The sequence below is a fragment of the Heliangelus exortis genome, chromosome 2 (assembly GCF_036169615.1).
Source record: "Heliangelus exortis chromosome 2, bHelExo1.hap1, whole genome shotgun sequence".
Classification (NCBI taxonomy): domain Eukaryota; kingdom Metazoa; phylum Chordata; class Aves; order Apodiformes; family Trochilidae; genus Heliangelus; species Heliangelus exortis.
The window spans coordinates 112,743,236-112,764,379 of record NC_092423.1 but is presented as its reverse complement, the minus strand read 5'-3'; the positions used below and the strand labels follow the sequence as shown (position 1 = coordinate 112,764,379).

At 41.0% G+C, this 21,144-nt stretch overlaps 1 protein-coding gene across 1 annotated transcript; it reads left to right on the top strand.

Annotated features, from left to right (window-relative positions):
- The first annotated feature begins 9,482 nt into the window (after positions 1-9,482).
- On the top strand, positions 9,483-19,561 carry LOC139793220 (epidermal retinol dehydrogenase 2-like). Its single transcript, XM_071737589.1, has 7 exons — positions 9,483-9,560; positions 10,457-10,862; positions 14,528-14,659; positions 16,038-16,137; positions 17,755-17,899; positions 18,814-18,933; positions 19,411-19,561. Exons 2-7 carry the CDS (start codon positions 10,542-10,544, stop codon positions 19,502-19,504), a joined length of 912 nt encoding a protein of 303 aa, XP_071593690.1. The 5' UTR covers positions 9,483-9,560; positions 10,457-10,541; the 3' UTR covers positions 19,505-19,561.
- Positions 19,562-21,144: the final 1,583 nt, after the last annotated feature.

Genomic DNA, 21,144 nt, shown 5'->3' with positions numbered 1-21,144 from the left:
AACAGCCTAGATGAAGGGGTTCAGAAGCAACAGCTTCTCTTACTAAATTGTTCAGTGATTCTTTAGGCTCAAGGAGTTTTGACAGTACTGCATAAAATTAATCTCTTCACAACAGCACAGAAAATCCCTTTTAAACATACAAACCTTCACTGCCTCAGCAGAGGGTCCTCTGGGCCCTCAAAAGGCTGAAGTCACTGGTGGGGCCTGGCCTAAAAGAGATGGCAGCTTGCTGGCACATCTACTTCTCTACCTTCTTTGTGTTACTGTGAATACCACCACAATTCAGTTTTCTCAGTATCTTAATTAAAAGAGCAATTAAATCAGTAACTAACCTTAACCTGAGTCAAAATAAATCACCATAGCAGTAGGTTAAAAAAAAAAGAGACATGGTTATAGGAATTTTTTTTGTGTGAATAATATCCCTCCTAGTGATATTATTAGTGAATAATATCTGCCCCTCCAGTTCCTGCACAGATTTGAGTTCTTCTGTGGTTCTTCTCTGGCACTGTTCATACACTTCAGTGTTTCTGATCTTCATGGGATCATTATTCAGTTTTGTTATTTTCAAGCTATTCTATTGTGAAAGTTTATTAGATACATAATATCACACCTTCAGAAAGTTCCAACTACTATAAAACAACAGTTTGTCTGCCGAAGGGTGCAGACATCCATCAGCACCCCCTTTCTGCCTTCTGCTGTGTACTGTCTCCCTATTGTTTGAGTTCAGAGCCCCTGATCTCAGGATTAATGTCCTTCCTGAGCAGGAATTCCACTATTCCTTCCCCCTACCCATCATTATTGGGCTCTACAGTGGCACAGTGACATTGGGTACTGCTCAGTCAGGCTCAGCATCAGACGACCCAACTCTCTTGTCCTCGTTCTTAACACACAAAAAGAAAGACAAATTAATTAAGAGTATGTTCCGGTGCCATTATGCCCACATGTAAATGAACAACTAATCCTAGTGAAATAGCACAATTGCTTCAAGCTAAAAAGGCTTAAAGAAAGAAAAGAATATATAATTTTATATTCATAAATAATGTCAGTCTTTTCAATTAATTAGGAGTCAGGGAATACTGTTTGATAGGAAGAACAGGCCAGACTACATAAGAAAAGATTTTGTATGTCTGACTGGCATACAAAAGATATCATCCTCCCAGCTCGTCCTCCTCCTCCTCCATAATATGGCCATAGCACTCTGGGAAACAAGCATGATTTTCTTTTTGACCTGCCTGTATACAAGAAAAAACTTTATCCTCCACTCATTTGCTTAAACCTGTCTCCATGATGCCTGTCTTTTTCCTTGCAAAGAGCACAGTCAGCAGAAGCTTTTTTCCAGAGGACACTCAAAGGCATTTTCTTTGGAGCAAAGCATCAGACAAGCTCTGGTTCCAGCTTAGATTGTACCATCATAGATACCATGTAGATATCACCATAGATACATCCAGATACCACCAGATCACAAAAAGTACAAACATTGTCCTGTCTGAGCATCTACAGGGTTAGATGCAGATGAGCAACAGCTTTGAAGATAAATGCCCATGGCATGCACAGGTGTGCTGAAGGGGCCCCTACACAGCTATAGAGGCCTGATCACTGTTGGATGGCTTAAATTCAATAGCTGAGAATTTTCTTTACAGTATCAGAAGTCTTGAGTGCCTATGAGAAACAAATCCTGCCATACCTACAGTGGCATAGTTATGCTATCTCCTGGATCATGCCACACAGACATTTAGCTATTTTTAAATTTACTTTCCAAAAGTTCAAGTTATTTTATAAGGATTGGAGAGTTAAGTCTGATGCATATCCTGTGTACTAAGAGATTTCCACATTTCATCTCATGTCCCCTATTGGATTACTCCTAAAAATCAGTCAAGTGAGTAAATTCAGTATCACAGACAGACTCTATAAACTTGTCCAGGTCATTATGAACCATGATTTGTTTTCTTTTAGTAGTACCAGTTCACTAACATCACTGAATAGAAGTGACCTACAGAGGGCTCCTTTTCCTCACTGGTCCTTAACAATGCTCAATAGCTCACCTTTGGTAGTCAGTAAGCATATTTGGATTGGTTTTGTCTCTCCAAATATATGAATATAATTTTTTTTAACCACACGATCTACACAACCACATTAATTGCTAGCACTGATATGACATCAAACTACTTTTGAATGTCTGAAATTCTTCCACAAAGTCAGCAGAGATCTGAAAATCCCCTAGAGTCTGCAGAAAATTGTTTTGTCAGAAAATATTAAAACTCTGCTTAATTTTTCTGTATTTATCAAAGCATTTTTAGGCAGATCTCTTTGCATCATGTGAGTGGCTGATATTATGTTTTAAAAACAAACACAAGTCATTCAGCATCCCAGTAATACAATTATTCATTCAGCACTTTACCAAAGTAATCTTGTTCTACTAAATCAAATTTTTTTCTTTTTGTCCATAGAGTTTTAAGCTTAACACACTGATAACACATTAATGCCTAACTAATGTATTGTTACATACTTAATAATGGCTTACAGATTGCTGTGGAATATATCAGTTACTAGTAATCTGAAATATTTGAAAGGTCCAGCTGGCTTGAGAACAAGAGGTATTTCTTTAACTCTCATCTTTGCTGCCAGTCAAGAGTCTGATAAAATGAGCTACTGTTACATTCATTTTGCACCACCTAAAGCAGTTTTGAGATTTTGGTGCATCACAACAAACACAGACTTACTGAAATATGATGTCATCTTTATCACCTTGGCAACTGCGAATGTGCCAGAGGATTTAAGCCATGAGAAAAACATCAGCTGAATCCTTCACCACATGGGTAGATTTTAGCATGTGTGTTTGATGACTCCTTATGCAGCCAAAAGAGCAGACTGGTGATGTAATAGACTCACTGGAGTCTTAATTTGATATGCTTGCTATAACTTCTTGTAATACAGAATATCTACTACATATACAAGAAATGCATAAAGATGCTGGTGTACTGTCAATTTTATGTGTTCTCAGCTATGAGGTAATTTTTGTTCTTAGTGGGGTACCCTTAACTTAAATTGATCAATATATCCATTTTTTCTTTTTCATATACTTAATAGCTTTGTTATAATTAAAATTTATACCAGCCATGTGAACGTTTGTTACTGAAAGATCAATAGTAAAGACACCTCCCATGTGTCTCATGTGTGTGAATGGCTTCTCTGGCTGTAGAATTAATTTTTTAATGCAAGTCTGTAGACTATTTTATTTCTCTTCTTTCACTATCACTTATGGAGTTTTTGGTTCAAGCCATCTGAAGTTCAGTGCAGAGGAAGATAAGTTTGGGTCTAGACACTACTTACTATGCATTCAGCAGCCAGGTAAGTTTCTCTTTGACAACAAAATTCAACATTTTGAAACACAGGGATAAAATTGGAAAAAGACACACCTACACATGATTTCCAAATGCTAAACAAATCTTTAAAAGCACCATCAAATCTATCTTGTGAGCAGAATGCAACCTCTCCTAAAATCCCTGTGCATCCCCAAAGTCTCCTGTCACTTACCACATCCCCCCTCTATCAAAGCCAGTAATGAGCTGTAACTCTCCACTACCACACCAAAACCTCAACTTGAGGTATCTAAATCATGAACTGTCATTGTCATCTTGACTACTTATGGAAGGATAGCCAGTTGCTGATTACTTCAGTTCAGTGTAGGAACATGGAAGTTATGTATTTACATACTTGCATAGACTCGTGTTTTGGAAACAGGCTCCTCCTGTTATTTTGCAACTTGCGTCATTCCTCACTGTTGTGGTTTACCTTGAAATGTTGTTTGTCTCCTTTGGTTTGTTTCATAACCAGAAAAGCACTACTGAATCATTTCACCTGAATTGTCTTATAGTCCTGCCACTTCTGCCATGTTATTATTCATTAGAGCATAAGATGGTTGGAGGTATCTTACCCACCTGTTTTGCATTGGTTGCACCTTGCTTTTAATTCACCTTTCTCAGCGGGGGAAGTGGGCCTTTGCTCAGGAGCCTCCAGGGCTCACTGACAATTTTAAACTAGATCTGAAAGAGTGGTTGATAATAACAGGCTTCCCTGTGACAAGCTGTGGTATGATACATCAAGGTTAGAAGGATGGGCAAGAGCCCTCAGCCTCTTAATCAGAGAGGTACTGGACACAGTGCAGCACGCCTGAAGTCTTACATAGATGAGTTAGGGCCTCCTGAGGTAATAGGATCAAACAGGAAAGCATGGGTGAAATACCTCAAAGGAATTCCAGCCACTCCAGGCAGTAAGTCAGCTTCAGCAGGGTCCCAGATGAAATGCCTCTATGGCAAGGAGGGGAATAAATAAGAGGAGTTAGAGACATACATGTGCCTGCAGAGCTCTGATCTTACTGTCATCATGGACACATAGTGGGATGACTCCTATGACTGGAGTGTTGGAATGGAAGGTTACAGGCTCTTTAGGAAGGACACACTGGGCAAATGAGGAGGAGGAGTTGCCCCCTATATAGGCAACCAACTGGAGAATACGGAGCTCTGCCTGGGGATGGATGAGGAGCAGACTGAGAGTTTAAGAGTCAGGGTTGAAGGGAAAGCAAGGACAGGGGATATTATAATGGGGGGGTCTGTTACAGCCCACCTGACCAGGAAGTCCAAGTGGATGAGGCCCTTTATAGACAGAAAGGAGCATCCTCACATTCACAAACCCTGGTCCTCATGTGAGACTTCAACTACCTCAGCATCTGTTGGAGGGACAACACAACGGGGCATAAACAATCCAGGAGGGTCCTGGAATGCATTGATGACAATTTCCTTCTCCAAGTGACAGACAAGGCAACAAGTAGAGTTGCTGTGCTGGAACTTGTTCTCACTAAAAAGGAGGTGTGGTATATGAAGCCCTAGAGGGGAAAGTAGACCAACAAAACTGGTAATGAGAAGGATCACCTTCTTTAAGCTCAGGAGTGATGCAATAAAGAGGAAGTCAGGCAAAAAAACCAGGAAGCCTGCATGGATGAACAAGGAGCTCCTGGACACATTTAGATGTATGAAGAAAGTCTACAGAGGGTGGCAGCAAGGACCGGTATCCTAGAAGTACAAAGAAGTTGTCCAAGAAGTCAGGGATGAGGTTAGAAAAGTTAAAGCCCTTATAGGATTAAATCTGTCTGGGCACATCAAGAGCAAAAAGAAAAGCTTCTACAGGTATGTCAGTGATGAAAGGAAGACTAGAGAAAATGTGGGCCCTCTCTGAAAGGACATGAGAGACTTGCCCATGCAGGTTATCATAGAATCATAGAATCATAGAATCCTAGGGGTTGGAAGGGACCTCGAAAGATCATCTAGTCCAACCCCCCCAGAGCAGGGCCCCCTAGAGTACATCGCCTAGGAACGTGTCCAGGCGGGTTTTGAATGTCTCCAGTGAAGGAGACTCCACAACCCCCCTGGGCAGCCTGTTCCAGGGCTCTGTCGCCCTTACAGTAAAAAAATTTTTTCTGATATTCAACTTGAACCTCCTATGCTCCAATTTACACCCATTACCCCTTGTCCTATCACTGGTCACCATTGAGAAAAGCCTAACTCCATCTCCCTGACACTCACCCCTTACATATTTGAAAACATTGATGAGGTCACCCCTCAGTCTCCTTTTCTCCAAACTAAAGAGACCCAGCTCCCTCAGCCTTTCCTCATAAGGGAGATGTTCCACTCCCTTAATCATCTTAGTAGCTCTGCGCTGGACAATGAAGAGGGCCGAGGTACTCGATGACTTTTTTGCCTCAATCTTCACCAGCAAATGCTCAAGCCACACCAGTGTGCTCTAAACACACCCCAAAGAATATTAGAATGGCCAAAGCCCAACTAGAATTCATTTTGGCCACTGCAGTGAAAGATAACAAGAAACATTTCTATAAATATATTACCAAAAAGGAGGTATATTATATAATATAATATATTAGCAAAAGGAGGACTAGGGAGAATCTTCACCATTTATTGGATGCAGGGGAACAAGGTAGTTACCAAGGATAAGGAAAGACAGAGGTACTTAATGTCTTCTTTGCCTCAGTCTTTAACACTGGGACTAGTGCCCTGGGTACCCAGCACCCTGACATGGAAGACAGGGACAGGAAACAACATAAGACTTCCATAATCCAAGAGGAAATGGTTAGTGACCTGTTACATCATCTAGTTGCACACATGTCTGTGGGGCTGGATGGGTTATACCCCAGGGTGCTGAGTGAGTTGCCGGATGTGCTCATCAAACCACTGATCATCCTTTGTCAGCAATCCTGGACAATCAGTGGACTGGAGGCTGGCAAATGTGATGCCCATCTTCAAGGACCAGAAGGGTGATCTGGGGAATTACAGACCTGTCAGCCTGACCACTGTGCCAAAAAAGGGTATGGAACAGGACGTCTTGAGTTCCATTATGCACCATTGGACAACCAGCAAATCAGGCCCAGTCAGCATGGGTTCATGAAAGGAAGGTCCTGCTTGATGAATCTGATCTTATTCTGTAACAAGGCGACACATTCAGTGGATGACAGATTTTCCTGGACTTCAGCAAAGCCTTTGACACTGTTCCCCACAACATCCTCATGAAAAACTGGCCACCCAAGTCTAGTATGGGCATACACTCCTGCTAGGTCAAACACTGACTGGATGGCTGGGCTTGAAGAGTGGTGATGAACTGAGTTCAGTCCACCTGGCAGCCAGTCACATGCAGTGTTCCTCAGGGCTCAGCACTGGGACCACTCCTGTCCAATATTTTTATCACTGATCTTGAAGAGCAGATTGAGTGGACTCTCAGTAAGTTTGCAAACAACACCAAGTTGGGTGGAAGTGTTGGTCTGCCTGAGGGTAGAAGGGTTCTACAGAGAGTCCTGGATGGGCTGGATCAATGGGCTGATGCCAACTGTATGAGCTTCAACAAAAATAATGGTTGAGTCCTGCCTTTGGGCCACAACAACCCCATGCAATGCTACAGGCATGTGCTACATGTAGCAAACAGGAGTATGCTACAGCCAGAAAGCTGACAGGCAGAAAGGATCTGGAGGTGTTGATCAACAGTCAGCTGAATATGAGCCATCAGTGTGCCCAGGTGGCCAAGAAGGCCAAAGACATCCTGGCTTCTATCAGAAACAGTGAGACAAGCAGAACTAGAGAAGTGATTTTCTTCCTTTATTTGGCACTGCTAAGGCCTCACCTCAAGTACTGTGATCAGTTTTGGGGCAACTCAATACAGTAAAGACATGGAGGTGCTGGAGCAGGTCCAAAGAAGGGCAACAAAGCTATTGAGGGCTCTAGAGCACAAATCTTATGAGGAGTATCTGAAGGAAATGAGGTTGTTCAGTCCAGAGAATAGAAGGCTGAGAGGAGACCTTATCACTCTCTACAGCTACCTAAAGGAGGTTGTAGCCAGGTGGTGTTAGTCTCTTCTCCCAAGTAAAAAGTGATGGCACAAGAGAAAATGGTCTCAAGTTGTACCATGGGAGGTTTAGATTGGATATAGGAAAAATTCTTCACTGAAAGGGTTATTATGCACTGGAACAGGCTGACTAGGGAAATGATTGAATCATGATCCCTGAATGTGTTTGAAAATTGTATAGATACAGTGCTTAGGGACATGGGTTGGCAGTGGGCTGGCAGAGCTATGTTAGTATAGTTAGGTTAAAGGTTGGACTGGATGATCTTACAGGTCTTTTCAAGTCTGAATGATTCTATGAAAACAAGTGTGATCCGCAGGTCTGCTCCACTCTTGTGAGACCCTACTTGGAGCACTGTGTTCAGTTCTGGAGTCTGCAACACAAGAAGGACATGGAGCTGTTTAGGTGAGTCCAGAAGCCATGTAGAAGGGCATGTAGATGAAGAGAGGGTAGGAACACCTTTCCTATGAGGGCAGGCTGAGAGAGTTGGGGTTTTTCAGCCATGAAAAAAGAAGTCTCCAGGGAGACCTGATAGCAGCTTCCTAGTACCTGAAGATAGCCTACAAGAAAAGCTGGGGGGAGGACTAGAAGGGGTCTAGACCCTAGCTCAGGTTAAACCTAGGGTGACCTTAGAGATCACCCAGTTTCAACAACCCTGCATGGGCAGGGACACCTCCCACTTGACCAAGTTGCTCAAAGCCCCATCCAGCCTGGCCTTGAACACTGCCAGGGAGGGGGCAGCCACAACTTCCCTGGGTAACTTGTGCCAGTGTCTCACCACTCTCAGAGGAAATAATTTCTTCCTAATATTTAACCTAAATCTCCCCTCTTCAAGTTTTTAAACCATTTCCCCTTGTCCTCTTGTCTAGTGGGAGGTGCTCCTGCCCATTGCAATGGGCTTTGGACTAGGTGGTCTTTAAAGTCCCTTCCAACCCAAACCATTCTGTAGGTCTGTGATTCCCCATAAACTGTAATCTGAATGTAACCCAATGTAGATGGGTGGACCAGAGTGCACCATGACTTTATTCAAATTCTTTCCTTCTCTAACTTGCTAATAAACATGACAAGACCTTTAATATCACTTAGTGAAAATTCAAAGTACAGCAAATAAACAGTGCTTGCTTCATTTGCCTTTTTACATCAACAATATGTTGAGGATATCACTGTGATCAAGACCAGGTGAGAATACAGCAGGACCAACACATCCTTACAGGCCCAAGCAGGATTCTATTCAATCTTGAACAGAAGATACTGACACAACAGTGAGGCAATGAATGTGGTACTAAAGCTGGATAATGTATGTACGGAGAACAGAGGAACCACAGTTCTTATTTTAAAGAGGTGAAACAATGGTAATCAGGTTTACTGTTTTATAGAGAGACATTTACAGATTTCATAGAATTGCTCAGGATGGAAAAGACCTTTGAAATCATCGAGTCCAACTTCATTCTAACCCTATTGGGTAATAGGGTTAGATGATGTTCCTGATGACCCACCACTAAACCATGTCCCCAGGCACATCATTCAGGAGATTTTTAAACACATTCAAGGATGGTGACTCAACCACCTCCCTGGGGAGCCCGTTCCAGTGCTTAACAACCCTTTCTGTGAAGAAGTTTCTCTTGATACCCAACCTAAATCTCCCCTGACACAGAACTTGAATTTATGATCAGCATCTCCTGGTTTATCCCCATTCCAGCAAGTGGGCAAGCTGGGAGAACAGTAATTTATGACATGAATTAAGAAGCATTTAATTTCTTAAGTGCAACAAAAGGAGCCTCAGAGGAAGGGAAGAGCACTTGCTTTCCAGGTCGTTCAAGTCCTGAGCAAGACACCTGCCTAAAGATGCCACCCCAGCTGGCTGGGGCGGGTGGGGCCCGGGAGCACCAAGCCAGCACCATGCAGTTCCCCCCGGGCTGCCTGCGCCCCCGCACCGACCCAAAACCCTGGGGGCAGACAATGCCGTGGAAGGACGGTGCCGGACCGGGGGCTGCGGTGGGCACGTCACGCCCGGGCCGGACCACATCCTGAGCTCCGACGGGCAGGGCTGGGCTGGGCAGGACCGCCCCCTGGTCCACGATGGGCAGGGCCGGACCGGGCCAGGTAAAACCACCCCTGGACGGTGCGGGGCAGTCAGTGCGGTGCGGGGCAGCCAGCGGTGAGCACACGGGGACCCTCCGGAGGATGGCTGGGAGGTGGCCGCGCAATGGGATGGCACCGGGATGGGACGGTCATCCCTGCTGGGGCAGGGCCGGAAGGAGATGGGGAGGGGGCGAAGGCAGCAGGGGACGGAGTTCATCCCAGCGGGGGCTCATCCCGGCTGCCCGAGGCTGGCAGAGGGGCAGGAGGCAGCGGGACGGGTCCGGCGGGACGGTGATGGGTGTATTCTGCTGTTGAGCTTTGTGGTTGCCGTCTGAAATACTGTTAAGGAAATGATATACAGGATGAAAATCAGGGTTCATAACTCGCCACACCATGTCCTCATGTGTAGTTGGTGTTTTGCTCACACATAAAATAATGTTGTGTGACTTCGGCTATTTAACATTGGAGAATCGGTAGGCTCCTACTGCCTGCTGTTCTGAAACAGCACATGCCATGCCAAGGAGGGCACCTGATTTTGGAAGGCTTCGGTGTTTTCAGTGCTTTTTCGTTCAGGTAATGTCACCTTGAGATGAACACAAAGGTCATAGCAATTGCCACAGTATCAATGTTTAATTACTATATCTTTGTAGCAACCTAGATGGAAGCTGAGAAATGGAGCGAAGTAGTGGGTGTGTAGGATCTAATTGAAGGTACTACTTTAATCCTACTGGTAAGAAGCTGGCAGCTTTCACAAGGTCTGTTGTAATGTATTTTAAAAGCCTGGTCAAGTGGAAGGTGTCCCTGCTCATTACAGCGGGTTGGAACTAGATGAAACCCAAGCCATTCTGTGACTCTCGGGTTTTCTTCCTGCACTAAAGAACAGTGTGAAATAAATAGCTGCTTGAAAGTATACATATATTTATTATTGTTATTATTGTTTTAGTTTTATTATTATTTTATTTTATTTTTTAGGCAAAATCTCCGTGGGATCTTACGCCAGTAACATTGTATTTTGGGGGTTGTCTAACAGACAAGCCATATTTGTGCCTGAAAAACCATGTTCAACTTCATCCTGAATACACTGCAGTTCCTGAAATTGATAATTTCTTTATTTTTTAAGAATTTATTCTCACTTATCTGTCCATGCAAAAAAAATTTTGCTGGAGAAATAGTACTTATTACTGGCTCCGGAAATGGGATTGGAAGGCAGATCGCCTTAAAGTTTGCTCCTCTGGAAGCAACCTTGGTTCTTTGGGATGTTGATGATAAAAATAATGAAGAAACAAGCAAATTAGCCAAAAAATATGGAGCTAAACGAGTTTTTACCTACCATTGTGACTGCAGCAACAGGGAGCAGGTCTATGAACAGGCAGACAAGGTAAGATACAGCTTCTGATCTGGCTTGTTGCTTCTAATTTTTTTGCTTCTTTTTAATAGTGTACTCTGTTGAAAAAGTTTTTTAGAAACTGCTGATCACTAAAGGGAAGTAACCATGAAGGGCAATGATTTTCTTTCCTTGACAAGTAGCTTCTTGGTGAAACTTTGGCTACATTTGCAACAAAATTACTGTGTTTGTTCTGTCAAGATTTATCCATTCCAATTTTCATTGTGAGATGGTAACTTCTTTTGGACTTGGAGCATGGTAGAGGTTAGGCCAATGTATTGGCTTGTTTAGGCTTAAAAAATTTCTTTAAGATATTAAGAAAAAAACTCACATACAGTGGAAATTATAAGGAGAGGTTCCATTCTCAATTTCTTTAGAAAACTGTAGTTCTGTAAGGGTGATGTTGGGTGTAATGGCTTCAGAAATATCATCAGGACATGGGTGGTCACCAGTCCAATTTATGATACATTTTCAGTTTCTTTTGATCAATCCAGCTGGAAAATAAGGAAGAGAAAAACTCCATTTTAAATGAGATTCTTCTGCTGTGCTTTCCTATGCTTTCTAGATTTTTTTTTCTATTGTTAGGATCAAGAAAACGTACTTTAAATTAACATTATTAATTTTTAGCTGTCCTTTACCTATGTACTGTCTGAAAGTATTTCCCAGTATAACCTCACTTACAATCCAGTTACCCACTCTGCCTTTATCAAAGGATAAATTCTTCTTTTGTTAAACTCTCAGTCTATGTACTTCTGTACATGACTCTTAAGTCACACCCTTGACATTCTATATCCACAGGCATAAATCAGAGAAATTAGCCAAAATATTTCCTGTCATTTGAAGGTTGAAAGATTTTTTTTTAATAGCTTGGAAATGCAACATTAATTCTCTATGAGTTGTCAGAGGGGCTTTTTCTTTTGTTGTTCTTATTCTTAACTTTAACCAAAACAGATTAATTCTTTCTTAACACAGCTATAAAATTTTGACATAAATTTTTTTCCTCAAGAAATGTTCCTGATGAAAAGCTCTTCAAAGATAAGTTGGGTTCAGGATCTGTAAGTACCTGGAAGTTCAATTCTCATGCTTGTAGTTGGCGAGTTATTATTTGCCTGTACTTATTATCAGCATCTGGAGCACAGCCAGCTAACAGCACATGGTTAAAAAATCCATCTGGGACATTAAGTTATTGTTGAGTATTCCATATTAACCCATCACAGTGTTTAAGGAGGATGATTTTTGCCAATTACTTGGGCAGTAGAGGTGATGTGATCCTCACTGTGTGAGACATTGTTTACAACTTCAGCAGTTTTGGAGTAGGAATGACAGTGAGTTCAACAGTCTTAATATCTCTTACCACTTCCCAGCAAGACGAAAAATCAGTCTGAGCATCTTGTGATCAGTACTTCAGATGTAATACTTGTTCTTTAATTGTAATGATACCATAAATCAAACTGCAATTCTTACAGAATTCTCTTTTTGCAAGAAAAAAATCACTGTAGAATTTACAAACATCAGTTGTCTTTAAAAAATATATATTTTTTTTTAATCCCTATTGCCATTAAGAGTGTTTCTCGCAAAGACATGCACGGAAATGATTATTTTATGATTTGTAATTTGTTAAGACTTTCTTATTGATACTGAATATTTTGAAATTATTTGTTCTCAGTTTAGCAGAGTCCCAAAATGTTCATTCTGTGTACTGTAATCAGTCACCAAACACATTAACCAAACCAGCCACAGGGCTCCAGCCTGCAAAATTTGCTGTGCCCATATTAGCAGAGAGTATTCTGAAGTGCACAGACTGAGCTACAAGCAGAAACTCAAATTCAGAAATTCTGTTGAGGTATTAAATTACTATTAACAATACAATATCTTTGTCAGGTTTTGCATGACTTGAATGGTGGAGCCCAAATTTTTTTTTAGATCAAAATTTAGATTTTATTTCTTTTTATAGTTTTTCAGACAGGAGTATCTTCTGCTCTCAGAAATAACTGCAACTTTTTAGTTGGTAATAGGAAAATTTTTGAGCTTGGACACAGAAGATAGAGAAATAGCAAAATTTAAATTGATTTCTTTTATTTGGTATATTAACTGCAGAAAAACTGAAGTATTTTGCCATAATGGAAACTTCTTTTCTAGAAAGCAAATTGGATCATTAATGTCCCTAAAGGAGAAGGTTTAGAATAAACTGGTAAAGTAATTAGCAACTGACTTGCAGCAACTGACTTCCAGGCAGTGTTCACCTGAGAATTCCAAGGAAATCAGATATGGATCTCAAAAGGTAGAGATATGAGGGTAGAGTACATGTGTCCAAGGAATGAGGAGTAGCAAATATGCCAGTTTTAAAGAGCACTTGAGAGGACAAGAAGAAACTATAAACCTGTCCTACAGAAAATTGGTGGAAATGATAATAAAGAAAAGGACTAATAGCCATCTGGAAAACACATAATGGAGAATAATCAGCTAGACATCTTTTAAATGGAAATCAGGTTTCCTATGGGGTTTTTTGGGTAGTAAGTTCAAATGAAGCCATTTTAAGAAAAATGCTGCTATTGTGTCATGTGGATTAATGCAGTGACTGAAAGGTACAAGTAGGGAGAAAGTATACATACATCTCATAGAAGAAGAGCTGGATAATCCTGCCATACTCAGCAGTGTCTAGATTTGCATTTACTTGTACAGGTGGAGGAGTGCTAGAATGTGAGCTCTGCTTGTCTATGAGGAGTATGAAAAAAGCCTTTGCTGAACACTTAGGGTGCCCTGGGGGACCCAAAGATAGGTCAAGTGTTGGGGCATAAGCTCCAAGCATTCTATTTCCAAATTGCCAGACAGCAGCAAACCTGTGGTTTTCATGTTTTTGTAATTACTCTGTGGTTTTTGAGACATCAGTAAATCCTCTAGCACAGAAATCTCTGCAGTGAGCCTGATTCTTAATACTATAAGTCAATCTTTTTATAACAAACTGAAATAAAGTTAATGATGATTTTGGCCTTCTCTCCAAGCGATTTTTTTTAAAATCTATTTCATGGTACATGCTTCTGTACTCAAAAGATTAGCATCCCCCAGGAATCTGCATTGAATTCGTTCCCATTTGGTAGAAATTATCTGGAAAAGGGGCTGAACAAGCTCATCTGAGGAATACAGATTCTCACAATACCAGTAACAGGTGACAAGAAATGTCCAGGTTGCAATTAAAGCATGCTCACAGTGCACACTAAGACTTTGTAACTCATTACCTTAGGTTCCTGTGGAAACCAAAAGTATTCTGGAGTTGAGGAGGTAATTAGACAAATTATTGGGTGGAAAAAGAAATAATGAGACTATATTAAATGCAAACGTATGGGTACCTTATCTCTGTCAGGAAGATCCTAAGCTGCAAAATGTGGAAAGCTGAGGATTACACCGGAGGAGACAATGACCTTGTTATTTTTTCACTGCTTCCCACCATGAAACAGAGGCTACAGGGTTAGATAGACCTTTTATATGATGCAGTTCAACAGTTCCTGTGTACTTGTGTACTCTTGTGTTCTTGTGTACTTACATTCCAAAATAATTGCAAATATCACTAATCATTTTCATAAATGAAGCACAAGAGGCAAGGATACCTTCTAAAGCTTTCTGTTAATCCTTTTTTTTTTTTTTTTTTTTTTTTAATTCAGGTTAGAAAAGAAGTTGGGGATGTTACTATTCTAATCAATAATGCTGGCATTCTTCCTGGAAAAAAGTTCTTGGACACTGCAGATGCAGATTTTGAAAAGACTCTAAATGTCAACTTCTTCTCTCAAGTCTGGGTAATGTATTCCTTTCCCCCCTGGGTGACTGAGACTTTTAGTGTGAAAAACCCCATGGTGGCATCTACCAGGGGAACCCAAATTCGAATAATGATGTGTAGGGCCTTGAATGACTTTTTAATCCTCTTAAACTTGGAGGCACACCAAATTGACAGTCTCCCCATTATGTCCCAGTAATGTTAACACAAACTTGCCTGGGCACTGTGGTAAATCAAAAGCTTGTGTAACTGTGTCATGACACATGCTCCATCAGCTGTGGCTGAAGTTGGTGCTGATCTGATGGCACAAGGTGTTCCCACTCCTGATGCTTGATAGCTTCAGAGGGTGTTATCTCATAGACTTGTAGCATTAGAAGAGGCACAACCATACTGCAGGTGCTGGTGTCAGTCTTCAGGTTGTGCTTTCATTCCTTGTCACCATCTGCTTAATATACATAAAAAATAGTCTAGAGAGTTTGTATTATCTTGGCTTTGTTTTCTTACCTCTGAAAAAATTTGCTATAATTTGGCATCTCAGTTGATGTTTAGGAGTTTCTGGTGTGAGGAAGTGTTTCTATTACCCCAAGGTTTGTCAATTATTAACCTGAGTGATCAGTCTGCATCAGGGAAAAATGTAGCATTATTGCAAATACATCTCTAAATGGCATTTCTCACCAGAAAACCATTGCAGGTAGAAGTCCTCTGATCTGTCAGAGGACAGGATACCCAGTCCACAGAGGTATTTCATCATTCTTCCAAATACTTGAGGCAGAGGGAGGTGTTTTTTCTAGCAGGTCTGAAGAGACCTAGGAGAGTGACTGTGGGCCTTAAACCAAAAAAACATATACCAGGCACACACATCTGGAGCTGACTAGACTTTGAAGTGCATCTCAGCTATTGAAAACATTTTGTTACTTCTTTTGTCTTTTTTCTTTTCTTCCCCTCAAAAACACTATCATCTTTATTATATAGTCAATACCACCCATAGTGGTGGCGAGGGGCTTGGAGTTGTCAAGCAGTCAAGTTTGTCACAAAACATGGCCTGCAGACAGCTGAGCTCCCTTTGATGTGTTGACTTCTAGCTCCCTCTTGTGTACCGAATCTTTGGCAGTAGTCACAGCACTCAAACCACGAGTAACAGGAGGCAGAAAAAACAAACACTGTGCTGCTTTCTGTGTTTTAAAGCTGACAGATATTCAGAGGGAGGGCAGCCATTCAAGGAAATGCTGTCGCTCATTTATAAAGCCTTACAGAGACAGGCACTCCAGTCGGCATCTCCTATACTGAAAGCCCCAAAAAGAAAGCTGGGTTGTAAAGCCTAATTTGGAATGCAACACTTTTGACATGTCTGTAAGATAAAGAAGGTTGATTTGTTGTTTTTTTTAATATATGTCCTTTAGACTTTGAAGGCCTTTCTTCCAGCCATGATAGCTGCTAACCGTGGGCACCTGGTTAACACAGCCAGCGCAGCAGGACTCTGGGGAACCTACAGAGCGGCAGGTTAGTGTCCTTAAACACCCTTACAAATTACATGCTAGTAACTTTTCTTGGAGACCTCTTGGCTTAAGCAGCTCATCCTGACATACTGAACACTCAGGAAGAGCCCATGGGTACAACTGGTGGGGGTGTGTCCAAGGGGATGATGGTGTCGGGTTGCCTCAGTGGCACAGGGAGATTTTAGCGCAAATTTTAGTGTCTGCAGCCTCTCTTACAACCACAGGAGGACAATACAGCTGCTGCCTCTGCAATGGGAGGGAGCCCTGTGTACAGGTTTTCTGCAGATGAATGTTCAGAGTCAGGAGACGTACATGGGTTATACCTGGAGTTACACATTTAGTTGGAAGGTGATTATCCTGTCCAGAAGGCATTTTGGCAGAATTTTCATTAAAACTAATTTGAACTAACTGTATTTCAAGCTCTATAATCTCAGCTGTTTCTCTCAGGAGAGCTGTCTGCTACAGTTCTGACTTTCATCAGCCTGAATTTGCTGCCCAATCTCTTCTCAAGCCTTTTTGACATTTTTATTACATCTCTTAGTGGCCCTCTGAGAATGTGAACTTCAGTGTAATTCTGCTGATTGATGCTGTTACTGTAATACTTATTTGCCACCTGTTATTGTTGGATCAAACTCAGTTTTGATAATAGGTCACATCCAACTTTCAACATCCAATTGCAAAGCTTTAGGGAGTGGACCTGCCCATCCATGCATTATAACTTTTCACACCTTACCTATGTGGTTTTAGGTTGTATGGTTCCATCATCCACTATGGGTGAATCCCTGAAGAACAACAAGCTGTCTGTGATGCCAGTTTTTGAAGTTACTCCTTTAGCAATTGGATTTTTTTATATCTTAACAACTATTTTCACAGTGATTTGAAAAAGCCTTGGGAAACCACTTTTAAGTTCCTGTATTAAGGTTATTACAGTTGCAAAACTGTAGAATATTGTAGGTTGGAAGGAATCCCTGAAGGTCATTTGGTCCATACCCCCAGATATGGACATAAAGCTGGCCTACCTTAGATAAGACTGCACTGAGATGTGTGAGGTCAAATTTTTATTATCTCCAAAGATTAAGTTCTGTACATTCACCAAACAATAAAAATCAGACAAGATTCCATCTTCTCGGGCAAATAAAATGGTATTGTAATTTCAGGGCAAACCAAAATAAGGAACAATAGGGTGTAGCAGAATTTTTAAGTTGAATATTAAGATTTCACCAGTAGAAATAGTTCTTCCTGAAGTGTAATTAATGTATTAAAGGGTGAAGACATTATAAACTGAAGGAATGTATGGCTTGTATATGAGTACCTGGAAATGTACATAAAATGTTAAATGAGCTCTTCTTCCTGTATATCCCTGTAGTGCACTGAAAAAAAAGTCTTCTGGAAAGGATTAATCTTACCCTTACACAATTTTACAGCATGGAAAGAGCCATTAACCTTCAGTTATCATCATCAACATGCACAGCATCCTTAAATATTCATTACAAGACTGCTTATTACTTAACTGAGTACTTTCAGGGCTTAAGTAGCATAACAAAACATTACACACTGTATATAATACTTATTGTTGTGGTTTTGACATACTTTGGATATTTCTTCTTTCTTCCCTTTTCAGATTACTCTGCAAGTAAGGCTGCAATCATTGAAATGATGGAATCCTTGGATTCAGAGCTGCATCATACAGGAAAATGTGGCATTAAAACCACAATAATTTGCCCCTATTTTATCAATACTAAATTAGCTAGAGGCTTTAAATCCCAGTAAGTAAAAGTTAGATCATATACTATTATTTCATATGTGAAAAATAATCACTACCCACTAGATAACCCATATTCAGTTTCTAACCATTATAAGGCTGATTTGCTTTTCAGTTCAGTACTTTTGCCCTCTGTCTCTAAACATATGGAAATCCAAGGCAGCAAGGAATGGTTTGGAATGCATGGCAATATTTAAAACCACCTCATTTGTCAGTAGGATGAGCACTGTGGAGGTTCTCTGTCCCATGTACACCGTGATTACAGTTACAGCTCTCAGGATACCCATGACCTATTATTAACAGTATTAGCAGGTGTTGTGCTCCTCTGAGTGGTAATAGCCATGGTGTTAGTATCTGATGAGTTCCTATGTTGTTGTAATGCTGGTAGAAGCTGCTGGCACAAGATCAGCCATTGCAGTAAGTGCAATCCCAGTGGCCTTGGGTTTCCAGTGCTTTGCTCCTGGTTCCACCCTTCATCATCCTATAGTAGCATATGTTAAGTAGAGCCTTTCCCCTGGCTGGAAACAGCCCTGGTCCTGGTTTATTTAGCTGTCACCTCAAGATCTACTGTAGAAAAAGAGGAGGAGTGCAGAGGACAAACTCTTACGCATAGAACAGCACACACAGTGGATTATCTGGGAGTTTTTGAATGCCACAATCTCTTTGGGCATTAGGTTCATTAGAGTCTGAACAGGGCTTGCACAAACAGGTACTCATTAGAATGCATAATATCACCACTGTGTTTTCAATTTATTTCCATAACAGAAGGAACAAAGAGGACTGGAGTCTTCTTTCCAAGACTATTTGAGACGATGGGGAAAAATTCTTAAATTATTTAATTAAATTATTTCTGTGTTACTGTACATCTCAAAAGTAAAGTTTTATAATTTCATAATGCTTTGTTTCTTGTTTCACCAGAACCTGCCTGCTTCCTGTTTATGAACCAGACTATGTAGCCAGCAAGATCGTGGATGCAATTAGAAAGGAAAAGTTTTATCTAATCATGCCTCTGACTGTATACTTGTTTGCTTTCAAAATGTAAGAATGTGACTCATCATCCAGCACTACCTTCTTTCCTTTGTCATATGCCTGAAAAATCATCTAGAAAGTTTAGTAACAACAGTCCTTTAGTTAGTATTCTTGCAGTCAACCTAGTTATAGATATCCAATTATGAAAAAAACAATGGGTTTAATTGTTTCTGGCATTCTTCTGTCCACTTCTGTCTCTAATATACATTTTAACCTGTAGTCAGGTATAGAAATTTCAAAAATTTTCTTGGGATGGTACACAGGGAGCAATGCCTGGGCTAGAACTCTCTGCTTCTAGTAACTGTCTCCACTGCTGGCTAAGCTTTCACAGAATGGCTTAGTCTGCAATTCCTTTCCCCTATTTAAACCATGAGAAATGAGTTTTACGCATAGACATTAGAAGTATTGAGCACTTATAATGAATTTATCACAGATTAACTTTGTCTAAAAAAATCCATAAGGCTAACCTGGTGTTTCTCTCATCAGTTTCACTCCTAGAAAAATCTTACTGTTCATCGAATCTTGGTTAAAGATACCCGACAGCATGGAAAAAGCCTATGGTCAGAAGAAAAAGGATTGAAAACAAGGTATTCTGAAGACCTCAAGTGCCATCGAATTGAAAATTTTCAGTAAAAAATAATTTATTCTTTCTTAAATTCTTTCTTAAAAAATATTTATTCTTTGACAGAAAATTTGCTTCATGTGTAACCTTTGACATCGGTCAGCATACAATTTAACTCTTCATAACTGTCTTTTAGCCTCTGACTTTTAGCCATAGCCCACTCTTATTTCTTGATAGCATGCTGCTTTTCTCTGAGCTCTCAATAAAAGTATGAACAAGCAGGAATGTTTGACTTGATTTCATATTCTGAATTCTCAATTTCTGATCAAAGTTTCAAATCATGAGAAAAATATATTACTGTTTCCTGTTAAGAAACCCCACAAAGCAATTAACACATTTTCCTTTCAGGACCAAAGTAGCACTGCAGCTCACAAAGAGCCAATACAGCATCACAGACTGGTTTGGGTTGGAAGGGACCCTAAAAACCATCTAGTTCCAACCCTCTGCCATGGACAGGATCACCTCCCACTAGAAAATGGGGTACCCAGGTTGCAGACAGGTGAGGGGAAACCCTTGGTATATGAGTTAACTGCTGATGTCATTGTGCCAGAACATTGTGCCTCTGGAGTTTAGGATACAGGCACCTGCCTATAGGTGCATAGAGCTGGGGGAGTTATCTATGTCCAAGTGGTAGGGCTGCAGGACCATGGTATGTTATGTTACCTCCTTGCCCACATACCTCTCACCACAAGGAAATTGGAGAACACAGAATCATAGAGTGGTTTAGGATGGAAGGGACCTTAAAGATCACCTGGTTTCAACACCCTGGTGTCACCTCTCACTTGACCAGGTTTCTCAAAGACTCTGGGCTTGAACACTTACAGGGAGGGACAGCTACCACTTCCCTGGGCAGCCTGTGTCAGTGTCCCACCACCCTCACAGTGAAGAATTTCTTTCTAATATTTAGCCTAAATTTACCATCCTCCAGTTTAAAACCATTACCCCTCATCCTATCACTACCTGCCCCTGTCAAAAATCTCTCCCCAGCTTTCCTGTAACTCCTTCAGGTACTGAAAAGCCACTATAAGGTCTACCCAGAATCTCCTCTAGGCTGGATAACCCCAACTTTCTCAGCCTGTCTTCAGAGAACATGAAGAAGGGGCTGCAAGATGATGTTCTCTGCATGGGGACCCCATGTCCTGAAGAGGAGGGAACTGCAGAGAGCACTGTTAAAGGCTATGTAGTGCTGTGCCCCTCACTGTCCTTGTTGTTAATCACTTTAGCTCACTTTTCTTAACACAGTTCTGTGGGATGTGTGTGTGCCTTTCAGTACCCTTTTTTTTTTTCCTTAGTTTAACTAAAATATGCTAACCTTACCACCAACATTTGCAGTTGTAAGTTTACCATCTATGTACACAGGACATGAGAAGATTAAGAATAATAAAGGAAATGGTGCTTTATTTTCTAAGCCATATTTCACCCACTCTGCATATCCACCCTCCAGAACCTTGTTCTGTATTGCTGAAGTCTCAGCCAAGGGCATTCTTAGGCTCCATTTTTTCTGGCTAATCTGCTTGTCTTAAGAAGGAATTTATAAAGCTTAAACTTTCTAAGTCTCACAGTGATCTGTCAGATCTTCTTATTGGCTTTAGAAATCA